Source organism: Nothoprocta perdicaria, unplaced genomic scaffold, assembly GCF_003342845.1.
Source record: "Nothoprocta perdicaria isolate Ctin4 unplaced genomic scaffold, notPer1 scaffold_313, whole genome shotgun sequence".
NCBI classification, from domain to species: Eukaryota; Metazoa; Chordata; class Aves; order Tinamiformes; family Tinamidae; genus Nothoprocta; species Nothoprocta perdicaria.
The window spans coordinates 523,843-547,459 of NW_020455548.1; the positions used below are offsets into that span (position 1 = coordinate 523,843).

General features: G+C 45.3%; 1 protein-coding gene across 2 annotated transcripts; it reads left to right on the top strand.

Moving 5' to 3' along the window:
- Positions 1-1,073: 1,073 nt before the first annotated feature.
- On the top strand, positions 1,074-17,965 carry CCNG2 (cyclin G2). Of its 2 annotated transcripts, XM_026042748.1 has the most exons (11): positions 1,074-1,148; positions 6,486-6,614; positions 9,734-9,849; positions 10,551-10,749; positions 11,892-12,029; positions 12,979-13,116; positions 14,122-14,372; positions 14,500-14,578; positions 14,663-14,761; positions 15,450-15,655; positions 16,150-17,965. In XM_026042748.1, exons 4-11 carry the CDS (start codon positions 10,747-10,749, stop codon positions 16,280-16,282), a joined length of 1,047 nt encoding a protein of 348 aa, XP_025898533.1. In that variant the 5' UTR covers positions 1,074-1,148; positions 6,486-6,614; positions 9,734-9,849; positions 10,551-10,746; the 3' UTR covers positions 16,283-17,965. The 2 variants fall into 2 exon arrangements, with proteins under 2 accessions (XP_025898533.1, XP_025898535.1); XM_026042750.1 differs by lacking the exons at positions 1,074-1,148; positions 6,486-6,614; positions 9,734-9,849; positions 10,551-10,749 and having other exon boundaries at positions 11,848-12,029.
- The last annotated feature ends 5,652 nt before the right edge of the window (positions 17,966-23,617 follow it).

Here is a 23,617-nt window from a genome sequence, read left to right on the forward strand (position 1 = left end):
AAAATAAAATTAAAATTAAAAAAAAAAAAAAAAGGGAGGGGAAGGGAGAGCGAGAGGCAGCCCGCAGCCAGCCGCTTCCCGGGGGGAGCAGGGACGGGAAGCGGCGCCGCGGCGGGGCGGCCTCCCCGCTGCCTGCGCCCGCCCCCCGCGCGGGCGGGGCCGCTTCAGCACCAGCGGCGGGGGGGACAACGGCGCGCGCCACCAACGGCCGCCGGCGGCCGTTAGGGCGGTTGGCGCCTCAGCGCGGCGGCGCGCGCGCCCCCTCCCCTCGCGCTCCCCCCACCTCCCCCCAAGCCTGCGCCCGCCCGCGCGCGGGGTCGCAGCGCCGCGATCGCTGCCCCCGCCGCGGCGAGCGGAGCGGAGGACAGCAAAGGGAAGGGAAGAGATGGGAAGGGATGGGGAAGGAAGGGGAGGCGGCGGCGCGGCCGCCGGGGCGGACTCTCTTCCCTCGGCGGCGGAAGGAACGAGCCGCGGCGGCCGCATGTCGCTGCCCGCCGCGCCTGCGCCGCCATGCCGGGCGGCCGCGGCGGCCGTTGGAGCCGTTGGGCCCGTTGGTGGACAGCTCCCCCGGGGGACGCTGCCCCGGCTGCGGGACGGAAAGCGGCGCCGCTAGGAGATTTAAGTTAAAGTGGCATTTGAAAGCACTCGCAAGGCCATGAGCCGCCCTGTGCCAGGAGCGTTGAGCCCCCCGGGCTTCGGCGGCCGCCCCCCGCCGCCCTCCTGCTGCCCCGGGTGCCCCAGAGCTCCTGGGCGCCGCCGGCCTCCCGCTCCCCTGCCCGGCGACGACAGGTATCAACCCCCGCGCAGCCCCTGTTCCCTTCGTGGGCCCCGCAAACCCTTCCCGGAACACAAAGGCCTGTAGGCGGCTATTTTTATTTCATTTTATTTATTTTTTTTCTTTATTTTCCCACTGGCAGTTTGTAGCCTCAGCCTTGCTGCCCCACTGACAGAGCCAAAGACGGAGATCCCTGCAGTACTAGCTTACCTAGGGTGGCTTTCCAGAGCCTCATCCTTTGTTGTTTTTCTTTTCCTTGCTGAATTTAAGAACTGGACAACTAAATTTGTGAGCGCTCCATTTTTTTTTATCCTAGGTCATCGTCTTCTGCGGAGGGGAGCTGCTACACTGGCACAGGAACTGTGCAGCTGCAGTAAGTAACTTGAAAACCCTGGCACTGCGATGACGATGACGTGAGTGGCAAAACCTTGCTGTACCTCCAGAAGTTGAAATTAGCAGATGAAAGCGAGGAGTTCAGAGCAAAGGCAACTCATTTTCTTTAAACTCTTTCCAGTATCTGTAGCTATTAGCAGTTGAGATAGCGCACAAAGGAGGATTTCCTCTGCAGATAATAAGCACAGAGACATAAATAAAGCAGAGAGAGAAAGAGCACAACATTTTTTCTATTAATTTCCTGAGGAATTAACGCCGGGTTTTTTTTTTTTGGTTGGTTGGTTGGGTTTTATGACGTAAGTTTTTTTGACCCTTTCCCTGGTAACTCTCAGTCCACACTTAAAGGCTATTTTTAGTACAACAACCACATTTCCCTGTGCACAGTGTGAACTGCTCTTTGAATTCAAGGTTGCTGTGCACTGTTCCCCTCCATTTTCCCTCCTTTTTAGTTTGAAAGGTAATATGCATTTTTGAGCTAAGCAGGTGGAAACAGGGCCAGGATGGTTTTATTTTTTTGGCAGGCTCACTCAGAATTTTTCCAAGCTTTCTGAGATTGAGTCTAGGTCTCAGGTAGGTCTCCCTGTGGAGAAGATAGTCATTTCAGGAACATGCGAAATAGCAAAGCCATCATTTTTTTTCTCTGTTGGCCCACCAGTAGTTTGGATCAGTCAGTGATCAAGTGAGGGTAATTTAGTTGATGCTCCTCCTTGGGAAACCCTTGCTGTATGTCTGGCACCCTGTGTCACGAGGTTGTTGCACTCTGGCGCTTACAGTCTCCTTGTGTATCAGGACTGTTTGCCTAAGGGATTTCCATCAGGGCCCTTCCCAGCATGTTTATCAGGGAAGTGCTGGGAGCCCCGGGACACATCCTCAGACCATCAGACTTTGGAACTGATGTTTTGGCAGGAACATAGGGCAACAGAGGGCCTTTCATCCCTGTTTTGCTGAATATGCCCTCAACGGGATTCATGTGATTATAGCCCTTTGTCCTCCCAACAGCAGGAAGGCAGAATTGACTCAGCACCCAACTGAGTTTAAAGTAGCACAATCAATGAGTTGAGAGATACCCCTTTCCCAGAGGAATTTTGGAGACTGAGGAGCGAGTCACCTGGCACAGGAGGGCCCATAGAGAGTCACTCATTTTAGCACGATGGGAAATTGGAAGCAAAATTTCTCAGGACACTTCCAGCCTCTGCAGGAGGTGCCCAAGGTCTAGGCATGATGACTATGGGGATAAAATAGCTACATTGTGTGAGCTCTACGAAGAAGGAGCTACTATAAACAGTCTGGGCGCGTGGGCGCTAGCATCACCTCATTGCTCTGGTCAGAGCAAAGGGAAGTATTCCCATCTGGGTCCCAAGACAGAGTGACTGCACACGGGTATAACAACTGGCCAGTGCCTTAATGCAGGCTGGACACGAGTTGGTGACAGGCCCTAAAGGTTAAAGCAGCGAGAGACCCGTGTTAGTGGAAACGAGAAAATGACACGCACGGAACAGCTGTAGCACCCTCTTTCTTCCTGATGCAGTTGCTGATTTTTTTTTCCACTGCTGAGTGGAAGGTAGGGAAAGGGCACTGCTAGACTCCGAGCCAAATTCCAGTGCATGGAAAAGGAAAGGACATTTATCTTGCAACAGACATTTCTAGCAGTACTGCTTAAACACCCTTCAGAAGGAAAAAACAGATGGTCTTGTGGTTTGGCTCTGAGCTATGCTTTGAAGACCCAAGTGCTATTTACTGCATGACTTTTGACCAGCCTGTTAAACCCACAGATGCAAAGGTTAATTCTGATTTTCATATCCACTCAAATTATGTTCACCTAAAGTCCAACGCAGGCAAGCAAATTTGATGAGTTCAAACACGAATACTTCCAGCAACTTAAAGCATTTTGTAAAGCATTTCGATATCCTGAGGGAGTACAGAAATGCAAACTTTTAATAATAATTGCTGTTTAATTGGATGAGTTCAGTGTGGCATGGCAGAATACGTCTAATAATTGCTGTGCTTGTGCTTTGACTCTGACTTCTACATAACTATTACCTCTATTAATATCTCTACTACAAACTCAAGGTCTTAAAAAAAAAGAAAACAAGTTGTGGTCACCCTACCAAAGGCACTATTGAACACAATGTGGGCCTAAAGGACACACAACCTTAAAGAAAAACAAAGAGTTAGTATTCATCAGCACATAGGACTTCTCAAAAAAGAATGAAATGGGTTTGAATGCTGAACAGTCTTTGACCTCTGTGAAAAGTGAACTGTCCAAAATCACTAATTTTTTTTTTTGAAGATCTTATCCTTTCCCTGCAATGAATCAGTCAACTAAATATTAATTTTCCAAGTTAGCAGTGTGGAAGTCAGTACAAAGAAATTTTAAGGCTAAGCGTGCCCAATTTTTATGTTCTACCTTATTAGTACATTCACTATACTTGTTCTTACAGGCAGTAATGAATAATCCTTTGAAAAAAAAATACAGTATTCCTGAACTATGTGGCAAAGGAAAAAAAGGAAAGCATTGTCCTCTCCTCATGCAGGGAGAAGTAGTTTCTTGCCTTTTTGATTGTGAGGCCCAAGAACAGTGCATTAAAACACTTCGGTCAACAATAGAAATCTTCCTAAGCTGGATCACTGGAGTGCCACATCTTAGCGGCCTCTTAGGACTTCCTAGCCATTAACACTGTTTCCAGCAGTCTCTCACAACTTCTTCCTATCAGCAGGAATATAAAATTTACTAGGGAAACAAATCTTGCTATCTGAGCCGAAGAAGATTCCCCTGCTATCTCTTCCTGCCACAGAGATTCTGAAAATTGTGCCTTCATTCAGAACAGTGAAATGGATGTTTGTGTTTAGCAAATGAAGTATCTCTTTCACATCCAGTGATTAATTTTGGAGGGGAGAAATGCAGGCAGTAAATAACATTTTTGCCTCATTTATGTTTACTGCAAAAGCATCCCCAGATTATGTAATTTTCTCTAGCAAAGTACTTATTTCTGTGGTTTGCTTTGCCTTTTGGAAAATGTTTGAATCTATTCCATTTAACTTGATCTGTTTCTGCAAAACTTTTAGACAGTGTCTCTCACCCTAGGGATTTCACCTGCAAATCAACTGTTCTTTCTAGAAAATAGATGACCAGTCAGAAATGCACGTTGCAGCATGAGAGGAAGCCAGTAGCACACAGGACTGTATGTCTGGTACCACATTTTCACTTCTGGGCTGGCACCATGAAACAGAGAATGGAACAGCTACCTAACAGTAGTATTTTATTTATATAAAATACAAATATATGAATATTTTTATTTATATAATACATAATATATAAAAAAACATATATGCATGTGTTTTTATTAATATATTTTTTGCAACAGAAGGAAAAACTGTAGCATCACTGAGGTGCAGGATACTGCAGCACAGTGCAGTACCATCAGTATCCCAGTCCTACAAAGGTGGTCTCATGCTCAGCAATAGGGCCAAATTTTGCCTTCCAAATGTGGATGAGAACGGACAACGGAGGATTTTGATCGGGTGCATTCACCAATGCTCCTTCAGAGAGAAAGAAGCTTGCAAATTAGAAAAGTAACATACATTTCCATCTGCTAAAATTCACGTGGCACCTCAGGTGCATGCAGCATCCCTCGTATGCTGTTTTAACTCCTGAAGTGCGGCTGTTAGGGCCTGGCATTTGTGCCACTAAAGGAGATGAGAGCTGTGCCATGGACTGCAGTGCCAGCAGACAAGGATTAGGTTGGGTGCCAGTGGATTTTCTGTACAGTCAGGAATTATTTAAGGAACCATGGGATACATGATGCTAAATACAAAGCTACACAGTTTTGAACCTTTGAGTTAAGACACAGGTATTTTCAGACAGACACAACTACCTCCTGACCGTACATCTGAGAAAGTAAGTCTGAATAATTTCTTCTGGAATGTATCAAGAGTATGTTAGTGAAACGTGTCTGGATATGCTAGCTTAAGATAGAACTTTCTAGCTATGCTGGAAATGTTCCTGCAGCTGTTACTTGGAAAACATCTGTGGTGCTGCACATGGAAATTTGAACATCTCTGTTCATACCAGCACAGAGCAACTAAATTCTCATAACATAATATAAATTAGTGGGAAATACAAGAAGGCCATTAAGCACCAATGAAGTGACTAAGGGTGTTAGTAGTAAGGAAGAAAAGAAAAAAATATAATACTCCATTTCTGGCACAGAAAATGGAATAAGATCAGGAGACTCTTGACACTTGTAGGATTCCAATGTTAGCTATCTGAGTAAGAAGAACACCATCAGTCAATTATCAGATACTTGTTAATTGCTTGAGGAGAGACATTTGGGAGGGCATTGCAGGATTTAAAATGTGATGGAAGTCAAGATGGAAGAATCTTCCTTTGCATTTGTGGATGCTTTATGCAAGGCCTCTTTCAGTGTCTTAGACTTTAATGTTAAGTTGTATAAAATGGATATATGCTGTGTGAAATGTATAAATCAGTCTTAAATATCCTTTTCTAGTACTTGTAACTGAATACTTCCTGGTAAGTCTTTTCACTCAACAGCTGCCTGGTTGCATGGTCTGAAAGGTGACTGTTTTTTCTTCTTGCCTTAACTTATAATGACTATTTTAAATTCCATTTTGTGCAGATTCTATATGATTTTGGAAATGTAAATGTCTTCTGAAATTATGCACAACTACCTTAAAAAAAAAGAAAAAGAAAAACTTTTAAAAGCATTTACAGCATCGCCTAGCATTATCTCTTCAATTAAATAAAAGAAACCATTTGAAGTAAGTGACAAAAATACATAGTGAGCGAAACACACCTTCCAGTAACAAATCATTATTAAAAGGGAACTTTAAGGAAACTGCTAGTTATGCGGTCACGCTTAGACAAGCACAAGGTTACCGAACATACAGCTTCCTTTCAGACAATTTAACTTGCACGAAGGCAAACTATTGCCATTAAAGCATCGAAGCAGGTTGCTCAGGCATCTGCCCTGGTGTCTTCTATAGGATTATTCTTGCTGCACAGCAATGTCAGCGGCCTCAGAACCACATCTATATTTTCAGTTCCTGTTACAAATTTTGCAATGTAAATTGATGTATTTGATATTATTACCAAAAAAAAAAAAAAAAAAAAAAAGTCAGGAATATATATCTGAATAGATTTGTAAATACAATACAGATTTCTGGCAATAGCTGTAATGGAAAGCAGTGAAACTGAAGTGGCTCACAGAGAAGCTGCAAGGGGAATCTGTAACTGTAATAGAAAGGGCATCTAAACCAACTGAGCACAGAAATCACAAATAATATTTTTATTTGCTAGACAAGCTGCGAAAGCCACCCCAAGCTTGGACGCTCTCGTGATGGTCCCTTTCTCAGAGCACGGCCAGTGGAATATGAACAAGGTGCAGCAACACCACCATGCGAGCAGCAACATTTGAAGTGGCAAGAGGTAAAGTCAATCTCCAAGCTCCTTCCCCTCTCACCCCTTCTCTGCCAGGGTTTGCATCTGTGTGGTGGTGTAATTCCCCCCGGCTCTTCTTGTGCCAGAGCCATTTCCAACCAAAGCAGGTTGTGCCGGACGGCATGCTTGCAAGGCTGGCAGGGCTGGCAGTTAGCCCCCGGACACCATTATAAATCTCACCAGCTTTGTGCAGAGAGAGATGTCGTCATGAGAACACGGGCAGAAAATCAGGCTCTCCCAATAACTCCGCTCCCTCTTGGGCCATTTCCCAATGCTCTCAGTATTACAGATTTCTGTGGTTTCTGCCACACCATACACAGGCTTCTTCTGAGAACTGAAATAAAAGAGGCCAATCAATGATGTTGTTCCTGAAAAAAAAAAAAAATCCTTTTGCCTTTTGCTATAGTAGAAATTCTCAGTGAGGACACTGATTTCTGCCAGCGTCAACAGATCAAGGTTTTAGGACTCAGCATTTGCTACAAGCAACTTGATTTTTAGCTGTCTTTTCCCAGAAGCCTGATGTAGCTTCCTTGGTGTTTAGCTGTAGTTCTGCCTTTTACCCAGGCCCTGTGTGCAGCAGGAGATTCTGTGACTGAAGCGCCACTCATGCACGTCCTCCTGCCCCTGATGCGGCCGCGCTCGTGCACACGTGCTCAGCCCAGCAAGCGCAGGATATGGTATCACTATGCTGCAACTTCACAGCAGCATAAATGCATGCACAGCTTTATGTGCACATAAAAAAGTCTCTTTTATATACGTGTATGGTATGCTCTTTATAGAGAGAGTTCCACTGGCAGTCCTTGTAGCATAAGGTCAGTGAACGATAAACTAAAGTTTATTGTAGCATCATTAAACTAAAGTCTGCATGGGCAGTTTGTTGAGCCTGAAAGGTGTCTCAGGATGCTCTACAAAAAAATCAAAACTTTTATTAAACACCCCTTGCAATAAAAAGCAGTATACCTGAATAGTAGAGCTGCTTAGTGTATGTGTATTACAACATATACACAAATTTTCTTGTGTAGACTGACTTGCTTTTCCCCGTTGTGACAAGCTTCCTTTTGTCATGGGAATTCCTCCCATCTAGCCACTACCATTGTTAGATGTATTTCAGTTCTGTTTTCCCATATGTTGTACCAGCAACAATACAAAACAAAACAAAAACAGACCAAAAGCAGTCTCTACTCTAAAATCTTACAGTCCATGCTAAATTTATTTATGTCTCCATTGATTGCTGTTTGGATCTTGTCTGCTGAGAATATTCACTGCTAGGCTTAGTTCCCATCTCCTGAAAGAACGAGCTTGGTTGCTTTTTCCTGCACCCTCCCTTGCGAATTTCGACAGCTATTTTGCACTTGGGGTGGGGTCACTAAGACACATACCCACGGTCATTGCTCAGCCCTAGATTTATTCAAGTTTCCAGGGAACCATTTCATCAGCCCTGACTTTATGTTTACATTAATCCTTGATAGGCAAGCCTTGTTTTCCTTCCGTCATACAGGAAGAATGTAATAAATCTGTGTAATTCGAATTATTTATGAATTCCAAAGTTGATCAACTGCCATTAGGGCAAGGTGACAAGTGTGAAATCACACACACAAATATGAAAGATGGGAGCTAAACCAGAGGGGACATTCACTTGTAGGCTACTAGAGGATCACATGTCATTCACCTGGAAGGGGTTCTGTCAGGGAAACAAGCTTTAAATTCTAGCAGATATATGAATCATTTTATCTCCTAGGCTTTATCCTTTCTCACAAAGGACCTGGGCAAAGGCTTCTGTTTTGACAGGTTTTTCGCACCAGGGACTGGTCCCTCTGCTTTTAAAAGCAACAGGCTCTACGAAGTATTGCTTTTATATAGATAAGTATATAAGTTTATGTTTATAGATACATATATACATAATACAAACATACATATTAATATATAAACACACACACCAGGACTAGTTCTACTGTCCTCGGTCAAACATAAACAACCCAACCCTCAAATCACCCCATTCAATTAAAATAAAAACAAATCTTTTTGTATGATGTCTGCTAAGGAGTTATGAAAGGAAGAGTAGGTGGCTCTCAAGAAGGGAAAGGATTCCAGGACTAATCTCATTTGATGTAGACTCTCTTGATGTTTGATCCTTTACCCACATTTTCAAATAAGCCAATGCTAATTCAGGTAATAGCTGTTGTCTCCTGCAGCATCACAGAAGTACAGAGTTACAGGACCTTGGCCAAACTACACAAGTTTTTTTTTTCCTCGGGATTGTGGGAAGTACGGCATGCTCGCGCACGGCAGCAGTTTTGTCTCACTGAGAAAGGGAAGTCACAAGCCTGTCACTTTTGTTTCATTTTTCGTTTCTGGTTTCATGGTGCCTCTCCCCTCCTTACCAGAACAATGGAGCAGCAATGGGGCACTTAGTTTAATGAGCGACTGTAAAGTGTGCAGCACTCTTTGGTTAAGTGGTACCAAGGAAACAGTTGTTCTCAGACAGCCCTATTGTTCTTTCTCTTGCAGACTAGCCGGGCTGTGAGCAACAAGATTAGATGTTCCTGTTAATTACTGTGTCCCCCTTAATCACCAAGGGTTTTTGTCTCATTTCAGTTTGGAAAGCTGCCTACCACAAGGCCCAGTCAGTATCTCTGGTATCATCTGCTACTCCCTACGCAGCCATTAGCCAGCCATTGCCGTCCCCAGTCCGCTGCCATGCAGACCTGCTAGGGCAAGTTTGGCCAAGCCGTATTAGCAGATTGCTTAGCAAGACTCATTAAAATAAGGCCTGCCTATGTCACTTGGCAGCGTGGAAAAGTGTCACATCTTGCCCACAGCACGGGCTTGTTTTGCCAGGTCCATATGATCACACACTGATCCGTGCTCGTGTAACAACCCTTTTCTCCACCAAATTACACGATATATGAGTGGTACATTTGCAAAGTGTTCTGCTATATTTAAACTGGTCAGTAGAAGAGAGTGTATGATATGTGTTCAAGTGGACAGTTGAATGAGTGTTTTAAGAATCCAAATGGTATGTGTTTAAGAAAGCTAATCCTTTCTGGCTTTCATTTGCATTTAGGTAAGCTGAAACATGTATTCTGCTCCCTGCTTTTCTTTAACAGCCTGAAGGAGAACATCATTATGTCTATACTGCATCTCTGCGGTGCTTATCCTGCAAACATCACATAGGTGACACTTGCAGATGCCAGACATCAGTTTGAAGTCAACACCATTAATAGTAAGTATTGCTTTTAAAACTGGAGCAGAATCATAAGTCCTTATTTTAGAGGCTATAAGTACATTTATCCCTCAAAATACTGTCCTCAGATAAAAAATACGAGAAAAAAACCAAAGATGAGTAGCCATGCCAGCTCATTCTCATTGCGGAGATGCTCTATTTAAGGGTGTTCAGATATACTTGATGGCACCTATGACAGTGTTATCCCATGTTAGGAATAGTCCAAAGAGAAGCTGTGCATATTTGTGGGAAACTAAAAAAGCTCGTAATCAAAACAAACATGAAGAAATTGTTGGCCATCATCACTGGGGAAAAAAAAGACAGCAAGAGTGCCCAGAAATAGAGATTGGCATAGCAACATTGTTGACTGTTTTGTACAGAAGGAGGCTTTTTTTCCCCCAGACTGCCACACTTAATAAACGTTTTCTAGCTGTTGAAACGGTGGGACCTCACGAGCTCACAGTGAATGCTAATCTGCTCTCCCCGCTGCAATTGCCGATGGCCACCATACGTTTTTGTCTGCACCACGTACACATCTGTACACTGCCATTTTGGTATTCCCTTTTTACGCCTTTATTGTCCATTTGGGATTGTCCATGAGAAATGTTATCTGGTAACATGGAACGGGTTTTAACATTTGCGTAAAATCTCACAAATCCACACCAGGGTATGTTTTGTGAGATGCTGGTTTATCTTGTCAGTAGGACTCTGTCAAGCGGCAGGCTGAGATTTGACGTGACCTCCCCTGCATCTGTCACTCTGCTAAGGGGTAGATAACGCCAGCTGCTCACGGTTATCAGCCATGTTCTTAAGGGACCGGCTTGCCACTACACATAAACTGAGTGAGATTATGAAGACAAGCTCGGAAACGCACACCCCGAGACTCTCCAACACCAGATGGTATGTACAACCGTGTCTTGATTTAAGGGTACATAGGCTTTTTGAGGCAGGCAAGCCGCAAGGCAGGAGTTGGGCTGTCAGGAGAGGCACAGCCGGGTCTTCAGGGCTACCCCGAGGCTGGGCTACCTCAGCGCCCCGTCTGAGGCAGCCCCGGCCGGGTGACAGTTGGCCGTGACGGTTGGCTATGACCGTTGGGTATGAGCGTTGGTTCCCCCTCCCGTCCCCCCCGGCCCCCACTGCGCGCGCGCAACTCCACGGCGGTTGCTAAGGCCCGGGACCGTAGGCGAGGCAGAGGCAGATCTCGGCCGGCCAATCCGGAGAGAGCCGTGCGCCGTCGGCGGCCAATCAGCGCCGGTAAACAACACAACGCGACGGGTGAGGAAGGGGTAGTGGCGAGGTGGAGCGCGGACCAATCGGTGGCCCGGAGAGCGCGGGCCAATCAGAGCGGGGGAAGTTTCGGGCGGACTTTTCAAAAGGGACGAGCCGCCCTCAGGGGCCCTTTAAACGCGTGTTGCGGCTCCGCGCTTCGTGTCCTTCCGCCGCCGCCCGGTACCGGCACCGCCGCTCCCAAGGCAGCAGGAGCAGCAGCAGCGTTGTCCGCCCGGCATGGCCGCGGCGCGCCCGCACATCCGCGGCTGCGGCGCCTTCCGAGGGTGAGCAGCGCCGAGCTGTGCTTGAGCGGATTATTTTTCTTGCCCCGCCTCCCGGGCGGATCACGGGCCGGGCCTTGCCGCGCTCCCTCCGCGCGGGGCCATCTGCGGGCCGCGAGAACAAAAACAAGGGGGCGGCGCCGCCTCCATTTTGCTGCGGGGCCGGGGCGGCGGCGGCCGGAGGCGCCGGGGATGGTGTCGCGGCCGCAGGCTTGAGTGGCGCGGGGCCGGCCGCCGGCGGGGACACGGGCGGCCTCGGCTGGATGCGGGGCCCGCCGCGGAGCCGCCCCGCGTCCGTGCGGTGACGGGAAGCGGGCTCCGTTCCCCCCTCCTCGCCCGCCGAGGGGGTGTCCCCCTCCGCAGCGGCCCGGGAGGCGCCCCGGCGGGCGGCTCTGTCGCCGTCCCCGCTGCCCTGGGGGTCCCCCGGGGCCCGGCAGGCGGTTGGGAGCGGGGTGCCCCTTTGTCCGCTGACGGGCCGCGTCTGCGCTCAAGATGAAGGACCTGGAGGCTGGGGAGAAGATGAACAGCGAAGCGCTCTGGCTCTTCAAGCAACTGAACCTCCACCTGGAACAGGAGGGGCGGTTTCAGCCCCGCGAGAAGGGGCTCAGCCTCATCGAGTGCGCGGCCGAGGTGAGGTCCTTACCTGGGCGCTGGCGGGGGAGTGGGGAGATGCAGGAAACTGGGGGAGGAGAACCCTGCTTTGGGGGAAACGGGACCGGGAGGCTCGTTTGGCTTTCCAAAGATCGCTGGCTTCTCAGCAAATGCCTCTGGGCCTTTGTTCTTGCTCTGACACCAAGCTCCTCATGTTTAAATACACTGTATCGTCAAAGACCTATGAACGGTGGTCAAAATAAATTACTGCTCATTTTTCAAGCCATGTTTCCTATCTAGAGCGAAAAGTGAGCATATTTTGCACTTAAAGAGCTTATTTCAGCACGATATCGGTGCAGGAAAGCTGACATATGAAATAGGCAGTTAACAAAGGGGAAACGGACATCTTACGATTAGCAAAGCCCCGGGGAATGAGCCAAGAGGCCTTCAGTGCTTACCAACCAACGGGGATAAAACTAATGTTAACGACCAAAATTCCTTACAGGCTTAAAATGCTTTTGAGGCTTTTTTTGGATAGGATCTTGGTCTTGAACAGAAAGAGACTCTCCAATTTTTTCAGTTTCCTTGTTACTAAAGCAGAGCAGTTATCTTAATGTCATATGCAGGCAGAGAGGAAAATAACCTGGGCTTGCTTCCCCCCCCGCCGAGGCCAGGAGTTGTTGCCTGCACACATGCTTTGTGCTAAGGATTGACTTAAAATGACGAGTGCGCACTTAGAAATGTGGCTGGGGTGGCAATTGTGCCTTAGAGACAGAGGACATAGCCTTAACGCTCATGCTTTGGGTGTGTTTGGAGTCCCAAGTACAGAGCTTGTATTTCCTTAAGTTAAATAGAGTTAAATTAAAATACAGTAGAGCGTATGTAAGATTTTTTTATCCTTTAGTCTAGGTAATAGATAACTTAAATGAGAGTGGGTGGTGACAGCCACCACTGGTAAATACTGACTTGCCTTTTTGTTTTGCTGTAGAATGAAAATACTTTGTGCCCGAGACTAAGGAATGTCAAGGTGGAAGATCTTTGGAGTCTGACCAACTTCTTCGGTTTTGCAACTGAAACATTTGTTTTGGCTGTTAATATTCTGGACAGATTCCTGGCTCTAATGAAGGTAACCCGAGCAGAGAGTACCTGCTGTATTGTCACTGAGAAAACCAGCTTCCTGTGAGCTTCCTTGTCAGACACAAAAAGGGGAAGCGGAAGGTGGTGATCTGTGAGATACCGTGGCTGTGGACTGATCTATTTTTTATATTTTTAAGCCAGTAATACTTCCTAATAGCTCCTGTGTAAGCTTGGAGCTATGTACAGTTATTTAGTGAAACGTTTTGCCGAGGGGGGTCTGTTAAGTACTTAATGCAGTGACTGCTCCTGACCCTTAAAGACAAGTTGAGACACGTCTTGTTTGCCCAAGAGTTTGTGTAGCCTTCACTGGCTACGTGGAGAAGACAGGAGGAATTACCAAAGTGGCAATTGAATAAACTTTGACACCAAGCGATATGCTACAGCCTAATTTAGAGAGGTGGTGCTGATGCTAAAAGATGATGTCCTAGATGCTTGTTTTTGGTTTTATTTGTGCTGTCTTATGGCAGGTTATTTCATTTCAGATCAGATCTCCATTATTAAGATGTCAGAAAAAAAATAATGTCTTAATTGGAATCACTTACTAGATCTGTCTTTTTTAAGATGTCATGAAAGCATTACATTTCTACATGAGAGAACAACAGAGGGGTGGGAACTAGTTGGGAAGGGATTGAACTGGCTAGAACAAGCTTAAGCCAGATCTGCGTAGGCTTTAATTGAGGGTAAATGAGCACTGCCACTCGGAGAAGTGTGGTATTGCAGTTCTCGGTGTGTAATTTTTTGCTCCTTATGGATGTGGAATGATTTCGAAAGTGAATGCTCAGCTGTTGAACTTGAGGCTTTATTGAAGTCTGATCTGCTATTTGATGAGCACAGCCCGTAAGAAAAAGAAGGGCTAGTGCCCCTGAAAGATGGTTATATGAACACTAGATCGTTTTAAGTCAGATTTCTTAGAGATGTTAAACCTAATTGTTTATTTTACAGATCTTTTATCATTATTCATATATATGTTCACTGTAGTTACTCTTGCATTTAGGTGAAACCAAAGCATTTATCTTGCATTGGAGTCTGTTGTTTCCAACTGGCTGCCCGAGTAGTTGAAGAAGAATGCATTATTCCTTCTGCTCACGAGATCATCCGGATCAGCCAATGTAAATGCACTGTGTCCGACCTGAAACGGATGGAAAACATAATTTCAGAGAAGTTGCACTTTGAATTTAAAGCTACTACTGCCTTAACCTTCTTGCACTTGTACCATGCTATTGTACTGTGTCATACCTCAGATAGGTGAGTTTGAATCGTAAAAAGAATTTCTGGTATTGTTTGAAACAGAGCCAACTCCTTAGTTTTGCTTTTCTGGCATGTGAATGCTTCTTGATATTAATACTATTTCTTTCCCTTTGGCATCTCATAGGAAAGAAGTATTGAATCTCGACAAATTGGAAGCACAGTTAAAAGCTTGCAATTGTCGCCTTGTCTTCTCTAAAGCAAAAGTAAGTGAAAATCACCTTCTTGGGTGACATCTGAGTAGGCTTGAATTTGTACGTGTTAAGCAGTGGGGTTTTTTGTCCTTCTAGCCATCTGTCTTGGCCTTGTGCCTTCTCACTCTCGAAGTTCAGACTTTGAAATCTGTTGAGATGTTTGAGATCCTTCTGCGTGTTCAAAAGCATTCAAAGGTAAATATTGTGTAATTGCTATTGTGTAATTGCTAGGACTGATACGGCTAATGATGCACAGTGTTACATTATCCCTGCTATCAGAGTAAAGCTTCTGGAGATGCTATTTGGCAGCAATTAAAATAAGCGATGAAACTAGTCTCTAAGCATGTCTGGAGCTTCTTTAGTGAACACATTTTCACTGGTAAAATGCCAAATGGAATAACTGGTATTTAATTGAGAATGAGGTCAGGTAGTCATTTCTCAGTTGCACGTCTTGGCAACTGTCGGAGATGCAGAAGGATTTAAGAAAGGGTCTTGAATGTACAAAATTGGAGAAGTGTTTCTTAATGACTACATAATACATGCTTCAACAAGCTGGTGATTTAACTTGCTCAGTTCTAACTGCGTGTTCCAGAGAAATTTGCAGTCTCCTTAATTTCAGTGACTAAAATGTCTGCTAGGCTTGTTCTTTTTTTCCCTAGTAACTAGTAGAGAATTTAAAGCTGCTAGCTGCATGTTCTGTCAGGTGTGGCGGTTGAAAACCACAGACTTGTTACTGCTGCCGAGTCCAACTCAGCAAACCCTTTTTTCAGTAGGGATGCTTCTTGAGGTCAAAAGTACTTCTAGTTGTAAGTCATGTCCTTGAAAGGAAAATTGTAACCTGTGTGTAATGTAATAAATACCTTGTGTGTTTTTTCATTTGAAGATAAGCGATAGTGACCTACTTTACTGGAGGGAACTGGTCTCGAAATGCCTAGCAGATTATTCGTCTCCTGAATGTTGCAAGCCAGACCATAAAAAGCTGGTTTGGATTGTCTCAAGACGTACAGCCCAGAATCTGCAAAACAGTTACTACAGTGTTCCCGAGTTGCCAACGATACCAGAGGGTGGATGCTTCAATGAAAGCGAGAGGTTGGTAAAACTAATCAGCCAGCTGATTGTGGGGAAATTCACTTTTTCTGGAAATACTCTTCAAAAACGAGGTTGATTCAAAACTAGGTTGAGTCTACTGAAGTTTGTCAAGCTAGAAACCTTTCCAAAAAAATAGATCCTAAGCAGAAGAAAATTCTGGGAACTGTATTTGTAGTGGTTTAACAAGTATCAAGATAAATGTTTTGGGGGAGGGATGTGTTTTTAATAACCCTGGAAGGGCTTTGATGTGTTGGACGCCCATTCAGGTAACTCGTATATGATGACCTAACCATTGCCTGCTTCTTGGTTGGTAGGATTTTTTTTGGCACTCGATAAAAAGAAACTCACCTAGTGGTGAGAAGTGTTTAGATGTGAAGTGTACTAGGAATCAAGTTTAGAGAGGAAAAAATAGAGCAGCAGTGAGGAATACTTGGCCACTTTCAAGGGTTTGTGCTTAGTTTAAAATATTTTTCCTACTTTCTTTTTTTTTTTAGTGAAGACTCCTGTGAAGATATGAGCAGCGGAGAAGAAAGCCTTAGCAGTTCTCCTCCGAGTGATCTGGAAGGCGCCTTCTTCTTTGACCTCAAACCTAAAGCGAAGTGGCAAACCCTTAACTCTGAATCTTAGCATTAATGCTTGATAGTTCTAGGTTAGGAATTTGAATGCACCATAATGTTTTGGCAATAATAAATGGGGAGGTAATTCTCTATATACTGTCTGTATTAAGGCAAGAGTGGCCATGGTTTATCCAAATGCTTGGAATGCCTGCCTTGTGTTGTTCTGACCTTCTGAGGAGAAGCTTCCCTTCAGGTCCCAGCTCAGCAAAAAGCTTTGTGTGTAGTTGTGCTGTCAACAAGGACAAGTGCTGCAGAGTCCTGCACAGTTGCAGTTTGGGGAGCAAGGTCAAATGCGTTGTGCACTTGGGGTCTTCATGCTCAGCTGCTAAATGGACGTCAGCACTGTTGTCTCTGTAGCAGTTGAGGCTGACAAGATACTGGGTTGGATTAGCAAGAGGCTAGCCAGTAATTTGAGCAAGGAGGGTTTTTCCTTTTGCTTGACATCTGTTATGTCTCCTCTGGACTTCTGTGTGCAGCTTTGGGCCTGCAGGATAGGGGAAAAAAAAGATACTGATAAACTCGATCATGTCCAGGAGGGATCTGTTAAGGGATTTGAGGCGCAGGACCTGTTAGGGACTTGGGTTTATTCAACCTGACAAAAAAAGGGCCTTAGGGTGGGAGTAATGGCAGGGTGTTGAGTAGCAGCTGTTCAGTATCTTAAGAGGAGGTTATTAAAGCTGAATTCCAAGTTCTTAAGAGAAATGAGTGGTGCTAGTGTGACAGATGGTACTTGTAAAGTGAAGCAGGAGATTCCTGATTAAGGGAAGAACTTCTGTGGAACACGGGTCCAGAGGGGCTGTGCATTCCCTGTCCCGGGAGTGAGAAAACCAGGAGCAAACTGAACTGAGCTTAGGATTGACCCTGCTTTGAGGATTGGACTAGAGACCTCCTAAGGTCCCCTCCACCCTGAAGGATTCTTTGCTCTTGACTTGGGTGAGTGAATAGTATGGGGATGATGAGCATACACTGAAGTACCGTGCCGAAGTGATGCTTACTGTCAAATGGGCCTTTCTTGAATACCAAAACTGCTTTTACACTTATTTTTATGCTGTGCTAATTTTGGGAAGGAGTCTCTTAGTGGGTCTTGTTTTGTACTCCAAGGGCATTTTTAAAAGCTTTTTTCATAAACTTCAGGAATCCCTGTTTTCAAGTATGAATATCCCTGGTAAGAGTATAAACCTAGTAAGAATGGAGGTTTTTGTGTTTTTCAATATCAGTCTGTTCCTACAAGGATACTGTCAAGTGTGTGATGGGGCTTAATTTCATATTTTCTTTCAGCTAATGAAAACTATCTTACACTGAAGATGAAGCTTATACTTTGCCTTGTATACTTCAGTGGGTTTAAACTGTTAGTGTTAACATGTCAATCCATTGTATTAGAATAGGCCTATTAACATAAATTTTGGTAAGTCTACATTCCTTTTAATATTTAACCGCTGTAGCTGATTTGAGTATGTTCATGTTATTGATTGAGTCATAATCAGACTTGTTTGCATGCTTATGTAAAGCAGTTAGTACAGGAAAAGTTGATATTATGCAGTAATATCAGGTAAATGTGATGTTGATGAAGTAGTTGATGTCATGTTTTTTGCTGATGTTTTTATTGAAGCACATAAACTTGAGTATGATTGCGTTTCTCCATATTGAAAATATGGCTAGGTAGCAAGTGAAGAAATTCACTGAGAATAAAGGTGTGAAGTGTGGTGGCACCAAAATAGAAATGAAGGGGACGACAAGCTAATGGTGTTTTTTTGTAGATGTGAGCCTTGTTTAGAAGGGAACGAGCAGTGCCATAAGTTTGTAACTGTTACATGCTTTCAGTTTTATAAAACTAAAAAAAAGTTTACAAAAATGTATATAAAAATGTAAATTAAAAAATGTACAGAAAAAAATTTAAAACAAAAAATGAGCAGAAAATACTGTATTTTTTTACATTGTATGTAACTTTTTGTAGTTATGTTGCATGTAGATATTAATTTATTGTGTACTCTGTATGATAATATTGTACACTTGAGGACTTCTTACCACAAATGTCTGCACCTGGAAACCCGCTTCTGAAACAGAGTACTCTTGTTAGGGGTAATGAACCTCCTGAGTTTGTTTCGGTTGATAATGACAATAAAGCAGTTGCTGTATTGTTAACTGGTGTGAGTTCAAGCTGATTCCTTAAAGCTCTGGCTGCTTCTCTTGGCTGTGGTCTGCATGATACACTGGCTGTTTTACAGGTTTGCTGCCAAGTTTTGGTCAATGGACTGCAAAGAAAGACAACTTCTGCTGAAGGTGAATCTTGGCAGTTTGGCTTGTTTTGGTTCTGGAGGGTGTGAGCTGTTCTGTGCTTATCAGCTGCACACAGCTGTGGCTGAGCTCTGCTCCTGAGCTGTGAATGAGCATTTGGGTTGGTGTGTTTGCACATCTGGCCAAGTGGAGCTCCCAGGGGTGGTTAAATTACGGGAGAGGCGTTTGGGGTTGGGATGGACTTGTGTGGGTCTGTGCATTGGGGCTGGGAATGAACAGTCACAGCGAGGGCTGTCATGGGCAGTGAGCGTGGGTGATGAGGAAAGGAACCTTGTGAGTTCAATAACTTGTAACTCTTCTTAGCTTCAAGGTGCTTTTCTAAGTGCATGCAGAGTTTACCAGGGTTCTCACTTGCACAAAGAAGGCTTGATGACCGATTCTTGAACAAAATTGCACCACTGTCTTCCAGGTCATAGATGCGAGTAAAAGTCAATTATGTAACAGCTCTGTCTGTGTTCAAAGTGCTTGTTGTGATGCTGATGATGCTGTCTGCTCTCTGTTGTGACCACTTAGAACCTGAAAGCTGTTGCTGCCAAGGTGTTGAGCTCCTGCTTCAAAGGTGCCCCCTCAGGTCGCTTGAGTGCAGCATCCGCCTTGCTCGCGAGTCAGCAGATACTACACCTGCTGTGTAGATGACTTGCTTTAAGGCAGAAAGCCTCAAGAGATGTCCTTAAGTTAACAGCTGATGAGATTAGTCTGTTGAACAAAGCTCGAGGTGAAGAATTTGGCTGCTTTCAAGTTGGTCCCACCATGGAAGCAAATTTGCTTGCAGGAACAGTATCAGATGAGTTCCGTGGTTTGGTGGTCCGGGCTGCACTTTGATTTTTGGCAGGTGAGATGGGTGTGCCCCTCAAAGGAGATGGTTGTTCAGCCATGCTCAGAGAACAGGGCTTGTGGTGGTGGACTGTTAGTAGCAGAACTCTGCATGCTTTTCAAACGCTGATCTGGGCTTGCTTGCAGTAGGAGGTGAAGAAGCTTTTCATGTTTGTGGTCTCAGGAGTGGAGATGTATGCTCGTTCTCACATCTGTCAGTAAGTCTGGTTTGGGTTGAGGCGGAGGGTTGTGGAGGAATATATCTGTAGGAAAAAAAATATTCCCTAGGACTGTTCTTAGCTGTACAGTTGGTGTGAGCTCTGCAACGATACCCTGTCTTGTGCTTTTAGCAAATAAGGAGCTACTGTGCCAATACAGTGTGTGGAGTGGGTAGTTCTGGAGTATGACCTGTCTTAAACCGGGTGTTTGTGCCTGAGCTCCAGGCTCTGAGCAGAACTGCAGATGGTGTCATCCTGCTCGCCCTCCAGACTGTCCTGGGGGTGGAGTGGGCCACAGGGCATCCGTAGGGGACGCGCCTCTATTCTGGTGAGCAGTCAGGCCATCCTTGAAGAGCAATCACCAGCCTCCAAACCAGGAACGTGAGTTCATCACGCAGTGACTATGCAAGAACTCAGGTGGAGCAAAAACAACTTCCCGTATAGGTGACTCGCTGTGTTCAGGCCTCAATGTGCAACCTCTCCCTGTTTGTGTAGGGAGGTGAGTACATGCTGTGCTTCTGTAGGTTAGTCTCTAGAGCAGGCCTTCTCTGTAGGGAGAGAGCGGCTGCAGCAGGCAGTAAAGGTGCTGCTGCCTCAGATATTACTGGATGGAATAAAAAAGAGTGCATAAGTACAGCTGCGCAGAGCCCGCGCTGGCTGGTTTTGTTTAGCTCACCCAAATGCCTCGCACACGGCAGCCAGACTTAAAGTCTCTGACAGGTTTCAAGTTTTTGCCCTGAATCCCTGTTGTCCAAAAGATATTCTGGAAAAGACCCGGAGAAAAGCTGATGCCTAGCATAAGGATCTGGCAAAACTGCTGTAACTACTAGCTAATTTACCACAAAACAGTCAAAACTGTTGATTTGGAGGGTTACCCAAAACAGTCAAAACTGTTGATAGGGAGGGAGCAGAGCAGTGGAAACAGAAGAGTTGCTAGTAGAAATAAGTGTGTAAATGATCAGGATAGCTAAGAGAAACTACGGAATTTCTCAGCGAATAATAATAAAACATTGGGCTGGAAGGTGCTAGACAGCCCTGAGTGTGTTGCAAGTCTGCCTTGCATTGTATGTGCGGATAATCACTGTTTATCTTGGAGTAGGTGGTGGAGCTGTGTCCCAGCCTCCATCTGTGGAGGCTTCCAGGAGTCTGAGTGCAAGGAGTTTGCTGAAGGGAGTAAGTTGCCATAACAACTGAATGAAATCAATTAGAGTAATAAGCAATTAAAATCTCATCCTTAGTGTTGCATAAACATAGCATTTTGCTCATGAATTATTAGTAATCCTCCCTCTAGACCTGTATGTTCTGTTCCTGATTTGCAATCTCAACAGTTTTTGAATTAATTAAGCATTTCATTTCTCTTTCAAAGAGTGCTGGTGGATTATTTTGGTTGCAGCTAGAACATCTTCACCAGAGAGATGTAAACACTATTAAAACATCCACATGAAGGAAGCATTCCTGATGGGATTTCCAAAGCACTCGGCAGTGGCTTCATTCCCACCATGTGAAATCAACAGGAGAAGAACCGGCCCATGGTGAGAAATCTTGTTCTGGACCTAGAAGGGCAAATTTCTGTCGCACGCTTCCTCCTTGACCTTCTGCGAGTTGCTGAATCTCTCTGCCTTTGTTCTCCTTCAGTAAAGCCAAGATAAGAACAGCTTTTGACTGCCTCTCATGATGTCATGAGTAAATAAACAGGAAACCGACAACTGTGTCCCTAGCTGTCCTGGGAGGGTGGGGTGCATGAGGAAGGGTCCATGAAAAAGCAGATATTAGTGATTTGGGGTGGGAGTGCAGCTGGGCTACGTATTTCTCCATGTTGATGCTTACAGTTGCTCTGATGTAAAGATGTTTCAGGACAGGGATTCAACTCAAGTAGCATGTTGCTTTTGCTTGTATGACAGGACCTGTTTAATGGCCTCTTCTGGCCATTAATGGTAGTCTCTGATGTTTGCTCAGGTTGTCACAGGAGGCATTCAGCATTTTGCAGGAAGAAACACACATGGAGCAAGATCCAGGTAATCTGTGGTTGCAGGTGCAGCTCCTGTGCACTGTCTGCAGGGATGCTGTTTCTTACAGCCTTGCAGAGGTACCTGGAACACTATGTGTGCACGCTGCAGTACACCTGGAAACGGGGACCTGTCAGAGCTGCTGCCGTGCAAGTTATGCAGCAGAAATTGTTTATGTTGGAAGGGTCTGTATGCTTGTTCTCTGAAGAACTCATATGACTGTGAGTAAAACGATTCAAAAGCAGGGGCGGACTCTGAATCCTACATGATGAAGGGGCTTTTGAAGGCATTGTCTAGCTGCGATAGGAAAATTAGTCTCATGTACACTCAGGGAGCAGGGAATATTGTTTGTCCTGACTCAATTATCAACCCTTTGGGGAAGCAACAGGCCACGAGCTGGTGGCTTTGCTGGGCTTACTGCCCTGTGCAGCTTACCAGACTACCAGCCAGTTGCCCGGTGCTGCAGATGATGAGTCAGATGGGGAGACGTGTGCCAGCTCCTGGCCTCACACGCTGGTGAGATGTCAAAGGGACAGGAGAGCAAAGCTGTTGTGTGACCAAGAGTCCAGCAGCGTGTTGCCTCCTTGCCGTACCAGGAGAGCGAGGGGAAGCCGCAGGTCCCGCTTAGTTCTCGGCCTCTGCGCAGTCCCTCGCTCGGGCTCCACTGGAACTGGCAGGTCTGGCTGCTCACTGATGAAACCAAGACCGCTGTGCAAGTTGGGTTGTTCCTTCTTCCTGAAGGCACCGTGCTTTGAATCCTCTGTCTCAGGCCTTTTGCGTTCCTAGGTTTTTACTGTTCCATTAAATGTAAGTGCGCTATATTTAGCCTGTTTGGGCAATCTTGAGAAGTGACACCCTTGAATGCTTTAATTAAACCATGAGACAGTTATTTACACTGGTTAAGAAATCCCAGGTGGCTCCAAATTAGGAACTAGCTATTACTCTGTTCTTGGGATGTCTCCTTTGACCAGTTATCTGCACAGTCTCCTGTTGCCACAGGAATAGTTCTTGTAGCCATTAAAACCCAAGGTAGGGGTTTATTCTGACACCCCAAACTCACTGGTTTCTCATCAGCTCTGAGTATTGTTGTCTTAGCACCAAGCAAGTGATGGTGACGAATGACACATAGTGTTGTGATCTGTATGCATAAATGGTGTATGGCTATTAGTGCCTATTAAAATCTAGGTTTCAGCTTCAACATAAGGAATGTGTGCACCTTATCCTGCCCAAGAGATTGGAATGAGTGCTAGATAGCTATTAACACTGCATGTGTGTTGTGGTGAGTGATGGTTTTGCAGGGTAATAAATAATCCTTCGTTAAACTGAGCTCTGAAGTGCTGTAACAAACCTGAGCGTGAAAGTGTTAGGAGGCAGCATGTTATTTATCTGATCAGACTCTCCAAGAGTTGGTGTAGGAGAAGATGTACTTCTCAAGTGAAGATGTCCTCTGAAGACAACGTCAAGTGTGAAGACTTGGCATGAGGAGGGGGTTCCAGCTTCACGTCTGGCCTAGGTGTGTGTCCTGACATTGCTATACATGTGGATGAATGGAAGAAATTTTGTGGATTTTCTCAAATATAATTAGAAATAACTAGTAACTACTTCTCCTTGACCCTCTAAGTGGAGGGAAGGCACTTAAACTTTTCTTCCAGAAGGCTCTGTTCAGGCACTGACTTAGGTTTTGTTTTGCCCCTCTGCAGCCGTGTTCATCTTGACACTCAGGAGACAAAGAGGGAGCAGGACCAAGACCGTTATAAGTGTTGGACCTGGCTTATAATAGGCTGACTCAATTACATACCAATAGCCTCCTGATACAATAACTGCTTTCAGGCACATTTCTTAGATCTGTAAGTAAAGGGTCCATATTCCTTGCTGTGGTCCCCAGCTGTTAAGGACGTGTCAAAGGCTGCAGACTGGAAGGAGTGGTTCCAGTGGCACGAGTTGATGTGGCCACGTTCCCAGCTTTGTCTCCCGTTTTCCAAGTGGCTTTGGAGTAGTTGCTGTTCCACGCTT

What these genes read in the sequence shown, in the direction of transcription:
- CCNG2 (XM_026042748.1), top strand. An exon ending in TCATCGAGTGCGCGGCCGAG is followed by an intron (nt 12,030 to 12,978) that starts GTGAGGTCCTTA and finishes GTTTTGCTGTAG; the next exon opens with AATGAAAATACTTTGTGCCC. An exon ending in TGCTTCAATGAAAGCGAGAG is followed by an intron (nt 15,656 to 16,149) that starts GTTGGTAAAACT and finishes TTTTTTTTTTAG; the next exon opens with TGAAGACTCCTGTGAAGATA.